This window comes from Sprattus sprattus, assembly GCF_963457725.1.
Source record: "Sprattus sprattus genome assembly, chromosome: 13".
In the NCBI taxonomy this organism is placed as follows: domain Eukaryota; kingdom Metazoa; phylum Chordata; class Actinopteri; order Clupeiformes; family Clupeidae; genus Sprattus; species Sprattus sprattus.
In genome coordinates, this window is record NC_137911.1 from 24,865,879 (window position 1) to 24,884,165 (window position 18,287).

Here is an 18,287-nt window from a genome sequence, read left to right on the forward strand (position 1 = left end):
GTTATTTCGAAAATGTATTGATGAATTCAATTCTGTTATTGTACATGATTCAATAATAAAAAATTAAAAATTGTAGTCACGTGACTGAAAACTATCAATTCCAAGGAGTAATTTGCTCCACAAGTCTTTTTTAAAAGCTCGTAGCCCCGAGAGCTAGCCTTCTAGGTAGCTAACTTCTTCCAACTGCAGCTAGCCATTTTCTCCTTAACACCTACCTTTACTATTTTTTATCATCCACCATGTTGCAACAAATAAAACACCAGCACTTGAATACTATTTCGTGCTGTCCCTGTCTTCAATGTGTATAGTTTGTTTTGTTAGGAACCATTGCCTAGCACAGCCTTACCCATTATTCGTGTACAAGTCATTTTTATTAACTTCACACACACTGTCTCAGCAGACAAACACAACTATGGACAAGTTTCTGATTCGTAAACATTAGGCAACCGATGCGCCAGTTGCCAAGAAGCCAAAGCGGAGTGCTGTTCATTCGCCGGGGTTAGGGATCCATTTCTCTGCTCAGCAGACGAGCTGTCAATAAACATGCAAGAGCAGCTTATTGAGCTGAAGAGTGACAGTAGACCTAAGCATCTGTTTACCACCTCCCCTCTTTCGTCATTCTAGGTAGCATAGATGCCGGAATATGCCTTGAAAATGCTCGTCCTTTTCGCACCGACATAGTCCGAGGCAGGCTTTTCAAGTCTGACTGCGCTCAAAGCTAAATAGTAATACCGCAACCGCGCACAGATCGAGGATGACCTGAGGATATGTTTGTCAAACATTGCCCCAAGATTTGAGGACCTTTGCCAGGCAAAGCAGGCTCATGTCTGACATTGACAGAACTTTAAGATTTTTTTCTGTAAAGATCACAAGAGGCCCATAATAATAACAACAGTATCCTAATGATAGCAATAATAACACTTATTATTATTATTATTATTATTATGATAATAATAATATTATAATAATAATTGGTCGATAATCATTCATTATAATAATATACTGATGGTGATTATTATAATAAGAAAGCATGCATGCTCACAAAGCTGCTAATATTAATAGCCTACTCAAAGGCCTACTACCACTGATATTAATAATACATAGTAATTATAATTGTCTGTATCGGCCTAACAATAACAATAGCCTAACCTTGACATGACAGGCCTATCATTAACAATACGCTATTTATGTATCTATCTATCTATATATGCTGGTGTAGTTGATGATGGTGGCGGCGGGTGGGGCCCCAACTACCCCTAACCAGCTTTGGGGGGGGCCCAGCTTGCAAAGTTTGAGAACCCCTGTACTAGTAACAGTAATACACTCAGTTTAGCCAAAGGAAGAGCAACAATGCAAATTCAACAGCCAGTCCCATGCAAATACATCCTTTTCTTTCCTACTATGATCATCACATCATCATATCACTTTCATCTCACAGCAGGTTGTGTTCTTATGTGTTCAGTAAAAGCTTGCCCAATGCCAGAACTCTGATTATACAGCTAATTCCTTGCTGGGTTAGAGCAGTTCTTTCATAAGCAATATTCATGCACTTTCTGAATGAAGGGGATTGGTTGAAAACAGATCACATGGTGTTTGGAACTGTAATGGAGGACGTAGAGCATCCATGGGGTTCCTCTCCTCCGTCTCAGTGAGCACCGAGTGAGTGCCCTGTCATTCTTCTGCACACTGCTGTTGCTGGGCAACCATTTGATGGGAAAATGTCTCGGCTGAAAATTTTCCTGCATCAGCTTTGTCACCCTGTGTGTGTATGTGCATAGGTACGTATGAAGTGTGTGTGTGTGTGTGCATGAGAATGTGAGTTGCTCTATGTGCGTGTGTGTGTGTGTGTGTGTATGTGTTTATACATTCATGAATGTGCCTGTGTGCGGGTGCGCATGTGCGTGTCTGCGTATATGTGTGTATGTCCCTATGCGTGTGATATTCTGTCTGTGTGCATGACTGAGTGTGAGTGTGTGTGTGTGCATATGCGGTGTTATGTTTTTGTGTGACAGTACACGTGAGAGGGAGGCAGAGCTACCACGTGACCCAGGAAGAACAGCCCCTGTAGCTGTAGGCTCTGAGGCTGAACTCTGCTGCTGCAGGCTTGATCATGTGGGATAAGGAGATCCACCTCCACTGCGCTCAAGCTGGGTGTCCAAGCCCCTAACCCCAAAAAAGGGGCTCTGTCTGTTCTTACAGACCTGATTAAATGCAGCTAAGAAGGAGTACTAAATCTCTAAGCCTACCCTGGCATTCCCAATCTGATCTCCTCTTCCTCCAGCCTGCTCTCTCTTTCTCAGTCTTTATCTCTTGTTTGCCCCTTCAATTTTCATCTATTTCCCTCTCTCTCTCTCTCTCTCTCTCTCTCCTCTCTCTCTCTCTCTCTCTCTCTCTCTCTCTCTGACTCTCTCTCTCCCTCTCTCTCTCTCTGACTCTCTCTTCGGCATTGTTTGTGATGTAGCTGAACCGGAGCTGAAAGAGTCAGCTGCTCTCTGATTTTTCTTTCTCTCCCTGAAGGGGATTTCTTTCTCTTTTTTTTCCCTGCTCCTTCTCTCTTGCTCTCATTCTGAGATGTGCAGATGAGCTGTTAGCTGAAGCGGAAGAAGAGCAAAGCAGCATCAGCATCAGCAGCAGTAGCAGTAGCAACGGCAGTGGCAGTGGCATAGAAAACGGGGCTGTCGCCACCAATTTAACCCGGGAGGATTCTGTGCTTTCGTCCCACTATACGCAGAGCTGAGGAGTACCGTCACTAAAGAGGCACGGGCATCGTGCATTCCACCATGCCAGCGTCCTGTGCCAGCCTGCCAGCACCAATGAAGCGGAGTGTTTGCTCCCCTGATCTGTCCATCATAAAGGATGAGATAGAAGAGGGGATTCCTGAAAAAGACAGGAGGAGAGGTGAGTGGCCTTGCGGCTGTTTTATGTATTATTTCTGCTGGTTTGGTGCTGTAGCCTCTATGACCACAACTGACAAAGCCTCTCCCCCTGAGGTCCCGCATCAGATGACATATTTGGCACTTAATTCCCTACAGGGATGTCCCCTCTATTGTTGACAGCAGATAGTGCTCGGGAATGTCTATATATCGCATTTACCAAAAACTGATTGCTATAGTGATATTATGAGTAGTGGGGACACTGTTGGAGGAAATGTCTCATCTTACCTTAATGGCCCCACCATTTTGTGCCTGAGAAATTAGTTACTTGACTAAGTTGCCATGAACAAAGGTGTTGCCTGAACGTGTGACGCTGTTGATGGATACTCCTTCTCATGTTGTTTGTTTGCCATTTGATTGTGATCTCAATGAGGACAGCAGTCAGGCGCTGGGCAGGCTGTTCTTTGCTGCAAAGGTTTGAGGACACAAGTGCCCTCTCTGTTCTCTCACCCCCTGGGGGGTCTGTAAATAAGAGGGATGCATCAGCATGGGTCACAAGCTGGGTTTGGAGTGTGTCTGCTGCTTTGTGGTTCAAGATAGGGTTGTTAGTTGTGGGCTGCTTTTCCAGGAATTAATGGCAGAGCAGTTCCGCGTGTTGTGGAAATCTTGTGTTATGATTTGAACGAGGGGACTGGTTGATTGATGTTAATTATTAATAGATGGATAGGTTTATTGGATTTAATTTGTTTGTCCACATTTAGGGAAACAAATGTCATTATATGCAGGACTTTTGGCAAATGCTGTTTGCATTGTTGTGTTATCTATACAGCATTAGTTGTTTTTCACATGAATCACACATTAAGGGTAACACCTTAAAGGTAATAATATGCTTATTGTTATTGTCCTGAAATTGAATGCAGAATAAATTACTCTAGCATCTCAATACAACCCATTGAGGTCCATATAGAGGCAGTGTGCCTAAACAGCTATTAAAGTCAGGGTTGTTTATTCATTTATTTGTTTATGTAAGTTCCTTTGTGAAAATGCATAAAGACCTTCACACATTTCAGGATCTGGGATGGATCCAAAGCCAAATCCAGCAAAAAAGAGAGTTGGACAACCACACATTCAAACCAAGACCAGAGACACATCAGGTATAAAAGACTTTTATTTGTCAGTCACTCATACATCACTTGCACCATTGAATCAAACCATAAGAAACTGGCCTAATGCAATGCTTCCCTGTAGAAAGATATACCAGTCTATTACTTGACATGATTTGTTTAATGAAGCAAATCATGTTGCACATAGCTGAGAAATGGGTGACTGTGAACTCTCTTCCACCTCTCTTTGTAGAGCATGGTCTGAAGGTCGACGAGAGGCTGCGTCTGGCCCGAGAGCGTCGAGAGCAGCAGCAGAAGGTGCTCGGTAAGACGACACAAAATTCAGAGTCCAAGGGGCCAGCCTTTAGTTCTGCACCTAAACACCTAAAGCATGATGGGGCTTTGAGGGCCATTCATTTGTTCCAACTCATTTCTTCTACCTCAATTGCTGCTAGTCCCAATTCTGTTTATATTACAATTCTGTGTCATATTCTAACTCTTTCTGTACATATCGTATTTATTCACTTATTCCCATTACATTTGCACATACTCTGCACTTTTATTGCTATTTTGCACTTCTGGTTGGATGCTAAACTGCATTTCGTTGTCTCAGTACTTGTACTCTGTGCAATGAAAATAAAAAAAGTTGAATCTATCTATCTATCTCTTCAGCCTCACGCGAGCTGGGCTGGCTGGCCAAGGAAGAGCGTGCCAAACGCCACTACGAGAAGCACCTGGAGGAGCGCCGGCGAAAGCTGGAGGAGCAGAGGAGTAAGGAGGAGAGGAGGAGGGTGGCTGTGGAGGAGAAGAGGAGGCAGAGGCTTAACAAGGAGAAGGTGAAAAGTCAGAGATCCTTTGGGGTTTGTCCTCCTCAGGAAGGATGTGGGTGTTAGCAGAGCCTTTGTTGGATAGACAGATGAGGTGAATGGCTGGATGAATGGAGTGAAGAGGACACTGCACTATCCTCCAATATGAAGTACTTTGGATGTAAATGGCAGTTTGAAAGGCGACAGGTGATTTGACTGTGGTTGGTGTCCCCTGTCCATGCAGGAGCGCTTTGAACAGGTAATGATGAGGACCATGGAGAGAAGTCAGAATGCCAAACAAAGGCTCAGCCAGCTCTCCAGACGAGCGAAGGCCAATACCAACAAGGGTAAAAACAGGACCAATGGGACACGAATACACACATTAGCACAGTGGTGCTGGGTTTCCGTGTTGATACACTCTCATTCATACACACACACACCACACACATCCTCATTGTACACAAACACATACACGCACATTTTGTCATTCACCTCAACTAACCCTGACCCTGCAGGTCTTTGCTATCTCTGACTAAACCAAACTGATAAAATAAATGATACAGTTTCTTTCCCTTTCCCCCTTCTGCTCCTAACACTGACTCTGTGGGTGAGCGCTCTGGGCTAATGGGTCTGTGCTCTGCTCTGCTCTGCTCTGCTCTGTGCATGCTGATCTCTGTGTTAGCTTCCCGCTACCGCCTGACTGAGTGGGAGAAGGACCTGGTCAGGCGCCTGCAGACCCCCACCATTGCCCAGCTGGCGCGCAGCAGGAGTGTGGGGGCGCCTGAAGCAGATGCAGGTACCAGTCACGCCCCTTATGCCCGTTAGTCGTCCTTGTGCCACCTGTCTCTCCTCGGTTAAGCCCTCAGTTTCCCCTCCATCCCACTACCCGACCATTGTGTACAGGAGTTATTCTGATACAGCTACCAACTGTGCAGAGTGCAGATGATAAACAGCAGCTCATAGCTGGCTTATTTCTAACAGAGGGCTGTTCTCTCTCTCCCTGCTTTTTCCTTTCATTGTTCTTCATCTTCATTTCATCTGCAACTTCATCCTGTTCTCTAACTCCCAACAACACGCATGTACACCCCACAATGTAAACACACTGCCTTCTCTCATGAACTCACAAACACCTACAACACTCCTTTACTTCTAAATGAACTGATACACACCCATTTGTGCATACACATCTGCCCAACAATGAAAACATTCAGTCTTTCATTGTTGTCGTCGTTCAGCCTCATGCCACCAGGTGCGTTCCAGCTCTGCCCACAAGGTGGCGTCTAATGTCACCGTACGCTCCAAGACACCAGAAGTTAAATCCAACCTCGGTCTCACCCGTCATAAAACCACAAAGGCAGAACAGGTGAGCATATCCCCTCTCTCTCTCTATCTCTCTCTCTGTCTCTCTCTTCTCTCTCTCTCTCTCTCTCTCTCTCTCTCTCTCACTCTCTCTCACTCTCTCTCTCTGAGGTTGCTTTGTTCGGCTGATTAAGACATTGCTGTGCAGCCGCTTTAAATCCTCTCTCTACTCACCTTAGTATCTCTCGTCGTGCCATGAAATGCTTTCTCTGACAGTATAAACAGAAATCAGTGAGTACAGCTGAGAAGAGAATTTCCCAGAAGAATCAGAAGAGTCCGATGAAGGCTGTCCCTGAGAAAGTGAGACCCAGCCCACCTCCAGACCCCCCTCCTGAGAGGTATAAACATCACTCGGTTCAGATCATATACGAGGACAAACATAAATACAACCAAACCTTTGTTATACCCGCTGGGTCTTATTCCTTTGACCATGGCACATAAAACATCAGCTCTCAAGGGCAACACAGACACTAGACTGTTTTAAGACTGGCCTAAAAACCTTTTTATTCAGAAAGGCGTTTCCTACTTTTTAAAAAACGTATTATTCTTTAAACTATGCTTTTGTTATGAGCTGTTTCTAACTATGTAGCACTCTGAGATTCTGTTTGAATGTAGAGTGCACTACAAATGAAATGAATTATTATTATTATTTTATTAGCTCGGATGATATGTTTTATTCCAGCGTCATCCAGGTGACCTGTTTGGTGTTTCATGACAGAAAGAGAATATATGCCTCCACTTCTGACACAGAAAAGACTCTCTCTCTCTAATGATTGACTGATTGATTGATTTATTTAAGCCCCAGAAAACACATTGAGGAATGACCCCCCTTTATTTACAATGCTGCCGAGGGTGCAATGAAGAGTTAATACATTGAAATAAATTAAAATTAAAATAAATATGCATATATATATTATACAAAAAATAATACAATAATGTGTGGATTGGTGTGCCTTTGTATTGATTGGTGTGCCTGTGTATTGATTGGTAGGCCTGTTTTCCGAGCGGTGAGCCGGCGCCCTGCGCCACAGCTGGAGGGGTTTCTTCCACCACTTCCAGAGGAGGAGCCTGAACCTGGACCCTACTGCAACACGCCATCACAGAATGGGGTAACTGTTGGTGGAGCCACGGATGTCCAGAGCCACACGGATGGGATGACTGTCGATGGAGGCCCTCAGCGGATGGAGGAAGGCAACTTAGACACGCCACTGCCTACCCCAAATCTGTGTCCAGCAGCCGCAGTCCAACTCAATATTGATATTGAAAACGGTACATTTTGGTCATGGAATTTTTGTCTGTCTAGTAAAAGCTGTCTTGTCTAATTTTCTGCCTGTGCTTATCTTGCTCCAAAAATCTTGCCTCAAAAACATGAATCTTGCCCCCAAAAATAGGAATGTTGTTTTATTTTTAGTTTAATGTAGTCTCTCTTATCCTCTTCCAGCCCAGCCTCCTCCAGCATCCTCGTCCAGCTGCAGCAGGTCCTCAGCGGGCACTACTGACCCAGAGGAGGCCTCTCGGATGCTAGCAGAGAAGCGCAGACAGGCCCGCCAACAGAGGGAGGAGAAGAGGAGGGAAGGGTTTGAGAGGTGAGCAGGAGCAAGGGATGGATAGTCAAAGGAAGAGGCTTGAGATAAGACAGCGATGTACTGGCATCTTAAGTTGAGACAATCTTGGTTTAGCTTTTGATTGAATCAAAAATGGCATCGCTCTGTGTGTGTATTTGTGGGTGATTTTGTGTTTGTGCCCATAGGCAGGCACTGGAGGAGTTGGCACGAAGGCAGGCAGAGGAGAATGCCCGTCTGGAGGCTGAAGCACACCAGCGATTGGAGGAGGAGAGAAAGAGGGAGGAGGAGGAGCAGAAACAGATGGAGGACAAGAAAAGGAGGGAGGAAGAGCAAAAACAGATTGAGGAGGAAAACACCCGCAGGCTGAAGAGACAAGTGCGTAAATGACAAAGCAAAACCAGTCAGACCTACTTTAAGGGTGAAATGTTTAAACCTGTTTCAAACATAATTTTTCACATGATAAAGCTTTGTGAATTGTTGCTCTAAAATGTTTTTTAACTTATAACGGATTATACAACTAATCAAATAGAAATTCTAAATCCAAAGTGTAATCCACTTACTTAAAAAACATTAAGCATGTAACACTTAACATGCAACTTCGTATTAATTAATACATTTGGTAGTGATTGTTAATTCATCCTTATTGCAGTGTTTTGCCCAAATGTTAAACAAAGCTGTCCATCAAGTCATAGTTTTGGTTTCAATGCATGATTTCATCTCAGACATTATACATGTCATGCTTTAATCTTGTTCATTGTAAAAGTGCAGTGTCAAAGTAGCACTGATACATACAGACACGTACACACACACACACACACACACACACACACACACACACACACACACACACACACACACACACAGACACACACATGAACATACACACACACACACTTACACAGAAAGAGAGAGGGGAAAGCATACAGTGAGGCTATCCTTTCTTGATTTTGTCTCAGAGGGAGGAAGAGGAGGCTCGCCATAAGGAGCTGGAGCTGAGGCAACAACGAGAAAAGCATTTCCAGAAGGAAGAGGAACAGCGTCAGGAGAGGAAGAAGGTACGACCATATATGGGCTTACAGGGGAGGCAGAGGGAAGGGTTCAGTGGATATACATACTTAATCATCCTTGTAAGAGACTTTTCCTCAGGGTAAGGATTCTAAAATCAGGACAAGAAGTAGAGCCCTTACTCTCAGTTCATTCAAGACATGGGGCATGACAGCAAAGGGTATTAGAGGCCCTAGTATTCTTCATTCCCTGTAATATTCCACTAATAGGACTTGAATAAAACGGAATACTACGAGACATTAAAATAATGCATATTTATTGTTTGTTGCAATATTTTAGTAATCAAACAAGTAAACAAGACCTTGTCACTTAAATGATCAGTTTATCAATAGCATTTGTTTTAAATAGTTCAAAAACTATCAGGGTGGATACTTTTTAAAGTAAACCTCCTTTCTTTATTTTTTTCCTCAGCGTCTGGAGGAGATCATGAAGAGAACAAGGAAGGCAGACTCTACTGAGAGGGTAAAGGCATTTCAAGGAAGTCTGCATGAAAAAGATCAAGGCATTTATATTCCATTCCATTTTACAATGCCTTCTCAGAACACAAGGCTCTGGGAAGTGTCCTTTATTATTTCGTAAAGTGTCAGTTTAGGGTTGCGAATGTTGCATAAGACAAATAGTGCATCAGCAGGTGTTCCAGATGCAATTCCTCAAACTGTTCTGCACTGCATAGAAACCCGCACCAGCCAGCAGTACTGTGACAGAACCGCAGCCTAAAGAGAACACAGAGCCCATGGGGAAGCTCAGAGAGGACGTAATCCCACGGTCCGGCCCGAGCCAGGCCAACAAACTGGACCTAGATCAGAGGGAGGACGTGGTTCCGTCTGTGACCTTCAAAGAACGGCGTTCCTTGCGCACCCTCACAGGTCTGGACCACATACAGTCTCAGCAGAGAGCGGGTGAGTTTCACTCACATTCTCCAGCAAACTCGCTCAATGAACTACTACAGTATTTACCTTAATTTAATGGTGCTTTGCTATCTCTGTGAAGCTCACTTCCAGGGTCAAAGAACTGGACCACAAGTCAAAAAAAAAATTATATTATGAAATATGTTCTCTCTGACTAATTCGCCATGTCAGGCATTAAAGATTAATTGTCCCATTTTCTGTCTCTGTCAGTTGCGGTGTTAAACTTCTTTCTTCTTTTTCTTGGAGTTAATGTCTTTGTCCCCTCCTTTCAACAGAGGTCATCTGAGCACGATACACCTGGACTAGAAGAGGTCTAAGCGATACTTTCACATTTTATTCCACCAAGGCTGATGCAGATATTTGTAAGCCCTGCACTTGAAGAAAGCACTTAAGAGATATTTCCCCTATATCACTTGACAGACCTTCTGGTCGGCTTAAGACCATCTTGGTGGACATAACTGCCAATCACAATCTTTAACGTAGAGGCCTAGATGATAGACTGCTATAAGATGTCCTTTTTATATTTCACATTTTATTATAATTCTATTATATGCTTGAAACTGTTGCAATGCTGCTAATTCTGCCTTATCAGAACTAGAAATTTCAGTTATCTTCTTCTTCAGTGCTGGCTTAAGCTTTATCCATAATCTCACTCCCTTTAGGTGAGACTCCTATCACGTGTTGCTGCTAATTCATCTCAGTTCCCAGTGTGAAATCTCCCCAGTCTATCACCAAATAGTTTCTATGTCACTGACTGTTGTACTTGATAAGTAGGAATTTTCTTGGCAGTCCCTTTAGCAAACACTGAGATACCTTCCCAACTACATGTGCCGTGAGTTTAGTTTATGCAATAAATAAACCAGTGTAATGATATTGATATTATGATGATGACAAGGTATGTATGCTGTTATGGAAATATATTTTATGAAACACAATAAAAACTCCTTAAAAATGAAAAGCTGTCTATCGTTCAGTGTATGATTCCAACATTTAATTAAAAATAATAATTACCAAAGTAATAATAATAAAAAGCATTATGATTCCTTCTCTGTGAATTATATTACAAGCAAGCATTAATTTTTAGAAAAAGAATCACTCCAATATTAAAACAAATATTTATATTCCAACACGGTGTACTGTTTTGAAACTTAGTGTAACTACACCTGCAGTGTGTCCATCTCCATGGTGCAGTTCTTATCTATGCCCTGGGTTTGGCGTAGCAGTCGTAGCGGCGAGACATATTGCCAAAGCTGCAGGAGCTGGGGGTGGTGTCGATCTCCTCTGGAGGCTTTGTGCCCACAAAGGTGAAGTGCTGGAGAAGAGTGGTGAAGAACAGGAAGAGCTCCATCCGGGCCAGACCCTCTCCCAGACAGGCTTGCTTCCCTGCCAGGCAAGAAACCAGCACAGGGTTGATGGGTGGACATGATTCATTCAATGGTTATGATTAGGAGTAAAAGTGTCATTGTAGTAATCTTCCCACTCTGTGACTACAAGTGGTAGTAAAAATGAAATCATAAACTTACATGTGTGATAATACGTGTAATTCATGATAATAAGCTTAAGCGCTCAAGGTGTGGTTATTAAACAATGACACTGATGCTGTATTTCAAATGTAATTAAGAAAACTCATTCGCATAACTGGTATACTGTATACTCAAAATAATAGTCAAACCTCATTTGTGACATGAATACATGAATATGTGACATGAGTTGTGAATGTAACTGACCTTTCCCTCAAAAGCTTAACCATGTCAGGTAGTTCAGAGTGTATCTACTGACATACCTGTTCCAAAAACCACGAAGGCATCGTTCTTCTTAAATCGTCCCTCCTCATCTAAGAAGTTTTCAGGGTCAAAACGTTCTGGGTTCTTCCACAGTTTAGGGTCAATGAGAACAGAAGAGAGCAGAGGGAGAACCATAGTGTCCTGAAGGAGGAAAAGACAAACGAGAAAATTGGAAATGGAATTCATACAATGGACATGTAATTTTTACAGAGCACAATCCTGTCAGTCTCCTAAAGATCTGAAAGTGTTTTAAAGAGTGGGAGACTGAGTGAGCATTATTGCTTAAGATAAAGATTGATGATTATAAGGGTTAGCTGCAAGACTTGCTTGGATTTTCTACAAAACAACAGGGCTTCACCTACACTAGAAAACATTTTTGAATATGATTTTTTTATTTAATTCTCTTTCACAACAGCATCTCAAGCTTTTCAACGTACACATTCTAACATCAGGTATCCTAACTAACGCACTTATCATTTTAAAGTTTTCACATGTAAAGTTATCATTTTCTAGTATTGATTGACTCACCTTTGGGATGAAGTATTTCTTGAATTCAATGTTGACCTTCACCTTGTGAGGCACAGCGGTTTGGGTGAGGTCCATGTTTCGCTGTACCTCATGAATTACAGCGTCCGTGTAGGGCATCTTAGACCTGTCATCCATGGAGGGGCTTCTCTCCTGGCCAATCACGTCATCGATCTCCTTATGGACACATGCTTAAAAGATTGCAAACATGTTCATAATTATTTATCCTAGGAACGCACAGTTCAGCTGCACCTCATCAATCTCCTTTTAGACACATTCTGGGAAAGCCAGTGAAAAAACATGTTTCTATTGATGATAACTTCAGCAATAAATAGGTCAGTACCATCACTTACTGAAGTAACATTGTGTTTTTTATATGTTAAGTAGTTCACGCTTATTATTTCTACAGCTATATTGCAGCTATATAAGTCTTTTTTTGAAAAATTAAACTAAATAGATTTTCATAGCAGATCTATGTCATGGTGTAAGAATAAATGTCAAAAACCATCCCCTTTTTTCCACAGTTAGGAAACAACATGAACCATATCAGTTTTTTTTGGTGCAGACCTTGAATATCCGGGTGCTTTATCATCATCAGTAACGCCTGTCTCATGGTTGAGGTTGTCTCTGTCCCAGCTGAGAACAGGTTCCACACATTAGTCACCAGGTTGTCATAGTGAAACTCACAATTTGGGACGTCCTTCTTCTGAAATAAACAGCCACATGTGGTCTCACATCAGTGGAGTTTACTCTGCAGTCCTTGTTGGTCAGGTTAGAAAGTGAGGCCCTCTAGTGGAGAGGTTCTCCAACCACAGGTTTATGTACAGTAAGTTGCAGAGCAACATCTCTGCTCCAGGGTTTTTCTTTTTTTGAAAGAGCGACCTTACAGTTTTTCACTATTGTTAAAAAGTATAAAGCTAAAATTCGGCACAATCTGCACAACCTTCACGTCATGTATCAATCGCTCGCCCCAAGTGGGAGATACTTAAGATTCCCTTATCTACATTAGAGTCCGATTTTCCTTGTGAACACACTGATGTCAATTACACATCACGTTGTTGTCAAAACAGTGTACACAAAGTTCTGTTGTTGCACACAATTTTCAAGTAAAATCTCAAAGCATCAACCTGCAAACCACAAATAGTCAAATCTCTAAACTTTCAGGTCTTTTGACCAATTTGCAGTGAGGACTGCACCATTAAAGTGTCTTGAGCCTCTGTTTTGTTGGATAAACTATTGAAAACTTTGAAAAGATCCACAACCAGAGAAGGAGAGGGGTAAGAGTGAGAGGAGGAAGAAGAGGAGGACAAGAAGGAGGAGGAGTAGGAGGACAGAGAGAAGGAAGAGGAGGACAAGGAGGAGGAACAGAATGAGGACAAGGTGAAGAAGGAGGAGGATCAGGAGAAAGAAGAAGGAGAATGGTCATCTCTAATGAGATTTGGGCCGCTGTGGTAGACCATGTTTTCATGGTTTTTCATTAGAACCTTCAGGATGGAGAACAAGTACGAAATCTGTTTGCCTTGTGTACTGTAATACTGCATATCAATATAATATACGTAGTGTGCTCACAGTATTTGTATTTTGCAGGACTGAAAGAGAACCACACTGTGGAGGAAGAAAACACACTTTCAATATTTTTTGAAAGCAAAGTACCATTTTCCAGGAGATATAAAGGGTTTTGCATTTTCAGTTAGTTGCTTTGGAATTTGTGTTTAGAGTTTTGAGAACGAGGCATGCTTTCAAAAAATGTGTGTAAGCAATTGAGAAAAACTATAAGCATTTTGTATACAATTTTATGTCAATACAATCTGGTGGAACAGGAGACTAAAATTGTAAATATGGTTTGTGAGAACAACGGTATTGCTGTTTTATGTTTGACTATGAAAAATGTAGGCCTACACTGATACATTTTACAAAAGGAGAAAGGGCTCAATGAGTCATTGTCATTGTCATTCATATGGTGTGTTTCGATGATTGTGTTTTCAATTTTGCACTTCTGTGTGCTGTAAATGCTTGGTAGTGTGCAGCTAATGCTTAGTTGTGTGTACTAAATGAATGTATGTGTGTGTGTTTTGAAAATATGGCTGTGTGTACCAAATGAAAACACGAGTTCCATTTTGTGAACAGTTAAGAGATTTGATAGCAAAGAGTCATCTTGCAAAGGGAGTGTCAGGTTTAGCATTTTGTGTGTGAGGTTTTCAATTTTCTGTGTGCAGTTTTGAGAAAGATGTTACTGTTTTGAAAAACGGGTTTTAGCAACAGTGAAAAACTGTAAGTCATCTTTCAGTCCTTTAATCTTGGCCTGTTTCTGGCAAACTGACTTGTGTGATGTTTCATAATTTCTTACTAGGTACAATTTCAAGTCAAACCTGTAAAATATCAGCAACAAAGCTCGAAGTCCTTGAGGACTGGATATTGTTTTTCAGGCTTTTCTTTGCAACTTGCGACAAAAGAAAAAAATGTCCTTAAGTGTCAACACCACTAAACACACTCTATTTCAGAGTGAGTGGGTGATCTCTTTGCTTTTGAATAATTGTTAGCCCTATCATTATATGATATATAATACCTAATCCAACAGACAGGAAAACATTATTCTTTAAAAAAAATGCCCTTCCTCGTCTATGAACATTTTGGGGACACATTTGACCTTTATCAAAGGCCAGCACTTTACCTGTATCATTTTAATCATAAAGGCCTCTATGTAGTCTTGAGGAGTGAAGATGGCATCCAGGTGCTTCAGTCGAATCTCTGCCTGATTTTTCCAGGCTGGTGTGTGTGTGTGTGTGTGTGAAGGTGTGTGTGTATGTGTGTGTGTGTGTGTGTGTGTGTGTGTGTGTGTGTGTGTGTGTGTGTGTGTGTGTGTGAATTACTCTACTACAACAAACTTGGTATGCATGCTTAATGAACATTATACCACAATGTACCTGTTTAAAGAATATGTAGGTCAAATAAAACACATTGTTAGTGTGTGTGGTGTGTGTGTGTGTGTGTGTGTGTGTGTGTGTGTGTTGGCAAGCCTGGAGTGCAGGCTTGGTGTGTCCAGACACAGCAAAGGGCACATTTTACCCACACTTCCTATGGCTTAGGGCTGCTGCCAAATGGCTCCATACAGATGACACAAAGCTTTTCATCATCCGAGATCCCAGACTCCTCAGCGTTAGCTGTCAACGTTTTCTCGGCAGGCTTATAACACTTAATGCATACTACACACACTTAATGAAATGGTGAGCAAACTGTCACAGAATTAAAGGTGAAGGTCGTACACGCCAGGGGGTAATAGCAATTCTACACTGTTTGTGTGACATCTGTATATTGTTGTAGAGCTGCTTTAAAATAATCACAAATGCATTAAGGAAAATTGTACATAAATGAAACAGAACTGATCCTCTGCATAATACTTTGTGTCACACAGCTGCATCGTGGAAGAGTTCAGCCTTTCCAAAGCTAGGGCTTCTGGCATCTTTAAAGAACTAGCACATTTTCAATTCTCTGCTTTGACCCCTGGCCCATGTGCAAAGGTGTTGCTAGCTTAGCAGTGAAAAGTGTATAGCAGGGCTCTCAAGTTTTGAAGACAGGCAAGAGTGACATATCCCCCCGGTCCCCCGACCTGCCACCATTGCGCATTCCACCGGCACCCGTCCCTGTCGTACGCCTCCCCCATGCATAGTCATATAATTAAATGTATTAATTGGGAAAAATTGTATTCTTGTACATTGCAGTCAACCTTATGAATTTAAATGTACCTTGACCTCTTGTACACTCATCTCTGCAGTCAATGGCAAGTAAACGTTTTTGACTGTGTTGGTTGACTTCAGTGCCTGCTGTTTGGCCTGATGTCCCTTACTGCCTAAGTACCTTGTCACATCCAGCACACCTTGATGGGCACAGGAGTTCTCTTGGCGGCAGATAGAACACCAGTATGCTCATTTGTGGAAACATCAAAACTAATGTTTTAACCTGAGCCAGGAACATTGTGTTCCACAGAACTAAATAAAAGGATGGTACGTTTGCTGGAAAAAATGTGAATGGAAAATGTTCTAGTGCAAAACATGTGAAATATTAAGAAGGGGTGGGGGGGGGGGGTTGTGAGAACATAGTGTGCTGGAACAAAGAAAGGGCTCAATCAAATTCTTGCAGAAGTGCTTTCAGTCACGTTATACCACCCCACCCCTAGACGTGTCACTTTGTGTTCTCTTTATCTCAGTAACTATGCAGGAAGATAGGTGCCAGTCATGAGGTGAGACATCTCTGATGCTGAGGTCATTCATTGTGGCATTGTGTGTAATGTCTTTATGTCTGTAGACCTGTGGAAAAAGACAAAAATAACTGAAAGCATTTTGTTTTAGAAGACTGTGATTTGGGGGTGTAAGTAAGACAGGACAAGAAGACATAATACAAGGTTATTGAGCAAAACAAACCTATATTTATTTAATTTTTGCAAAGTTTGCATACTTGTATTAGTCAAATCACAGACAAAGGCATACAAACGTCGTAAATCTGCCATTTTGCGAGTTTGAGCATTACCAAGAACACTTTGAGGAAGCATTACACAACCTGCACATACAGCTGTGGCATCTGTCATTATTTGCAGAAGGAGGAAGAAATGAGAACCCAAAAAAGTGGCAAGTTGCCAAGGGGACGCTGCTCCTCAATGATGGCCAGGCTCAATCATTGAGACATTAGAAAATGGGAGGTAAACTATTGGGAGAGCTAAGACTTTAATAACTCTGATACTTCCTTGTAACATCAGACTATCTATTGACAGCCTCTCTTTGTTGATCTTAAATAAAATCATAACTACCCAACTAATCCCTAAACTCTAGAAGACAATTCATCTTATAACTGCATGAAATGCAAAAGTTAAGAAAGGAAAAAGAGTGAACTGCAGTCAGGTTGTCATTGCTTGTGTCAAACCATTGTGAATTTGTCGTTACATTAAAACAGGAGACCACTTACTCCTTGTAGAAGACTGATGCTCGGAGCACCAGTGGTTTCCTCAGGTGAACGAAACTTTCGGAAGATCAATCACGAGCAATTCCAGGATGCTTTATTTTCACTGGTTGCTGGATTAAATCTTACCCAAATACAGCAGATACAAAATATAAGTTTTTTTCTGATCGGCTATTGTGTAGCCCATTTCTTTTTTTTTATTGGCTGATAAGTGGCACCTCACGGCAGAACTGCAGGGGATTCGGTGCGACGTGCTTGATTCCTCCATGGTGGGGGCCGTGCGGCCAGGTCATGTTTGCGCGCCGCGACACATTCAATAACCCAGGTTAATGTCATCCCTTTCCTAACCAGCTTCTTAACAACATCGATTTAGTTTATGCTGTTGCTGTTATGAGGTGACACAGCAGGGTTAAAAAGGTTTAAGGCTAAGGTAACCGAGGCGGGGCATGGGGCGTTCTCGTGGGGCAATTACGTCATCGGGTTATAAAGTGTGCGGATCGGGCATCCGCACGAACACAGATTCACCAGCAGGTTCAAATCTACCCACTCTGGAGACCCGATTCAAAAGTTTGCGGATTCAGTCACCCAATCCGCCGGGTTCGTGTAGACGCTAAGCCGATTCGGCAACATTTCTTTCCTTATTCAGGCAATCCAGTCTCTGTGTTGATGGGCCCTAAAGTTAAATGTATGCTACTCCGATTCACAGAGCAAGTAAGGCAACACAATACGCCTCACAGTAGGAAAAAAAAAGGCTCATGAAAATCATGAATATTCTTGAGGACATACAGATTGTTTATGTTCTACACATGATTGTACTGATGGTTAAAAAAAACACACACAGGTTACAGTATAGAGGTTTCATTCACATATTTTCCACCGAACAACAGTAAGAACCGAAACACCCTTAACCGTAGCACCGGATAGATAGTGAAACATTCCTGGTATGGTTACTGTTTCACCTGCAGAGCCAGACTGGACACAGAGGGGCTACTAATGGTGCGGAACCTTCATCAGTAACCATCTGCAGCATACTTGTATCAGCTCCTATATTTAATTCTACCAGAGGCAAATAGACCACAGGTACCAGGTCATTGGTAGAGCAGTTGGGAGTTTCTTTACCTCCATATTGAACTTGGGTAAATTCCTTGCTGCCCATAGAATAAAGGTAAGTGGAGGTCTTTTTTCTCAATCATCCTATTTTCTTTTCATGTATCACGTCTTTAGTGCACACTAACTAGGGTCTTATGTGACTTTTTTTTCATTTCACAACGTTAAATAAAGCACTTGAACTTGAACAATTACTAAGGGTAAAATAGTATGAAAAGAAAATCTGTATAATGTTCCCCTTT

At 42.1% G+C, this 18,287-nt stretch overlaps 2 protein-coding genes across 2 annotated transcripts; one reads left to right on the forward strand and one right to left on the reverse strand.

Moving 5' to 3' along the window:
* Positions 1–2,780: 2,780 nt before the first annotated feature.
* Positions 2,781–10,176, forward strand: map7a (microtubule-associated protein 7a; the record flags this gene model as incomplete). Its single annotated transcript, XM_080850097.1, has 15 exons — positions 2,781–2,898; positions 3,944–4,027; positions 4,230–4,301; positions 4,649–4,812; positions 5,027–5,129; positions 5,465–5,578; positions 5,994–6,145; positions 6,358–6,479; positions 7,133–7,410; positions 7,583–7,727; positions 7,892–8,081; positions 8,663–8,761; positions 9,183–9,233; positions 9,445–9,670; positions 9,955–10,176. 15 exons carry the CDS (start codon positions 2,781–2,783, stop codon positions 9,963–9,965), a joined length of 1,929 nt encoding a protein of 642 aa, XP_080706223.1. The 3' UTR covers positions 9,966–10,176.
* Positions 10,177–10,877: 701 nt separating this feature from the next.
* Positions 10,878–17,231, reverse strand: LOC308374466 (cytochrome P450 2M1-like; the record flags this gene model as incomplete). The annotated part of the gene is made up of 5 exons (XM_080850247.1): positions 10,878–11,062; positions 11,463–11,604; positions 11,992–12,179; positions 12,556–12,694; positions 17,157–17,231. The coding sequence occupies 5 exons, from the start codon at positions 17,229–17,231 to the stop codon at positions 10,878–10,880; spliced, it is 729 nt and encodes a 242-aa protein (XP_080706373.1).
* Between the last annotated feature and the right edge of the window lie 1,056 nt (positions 17,232–18,287).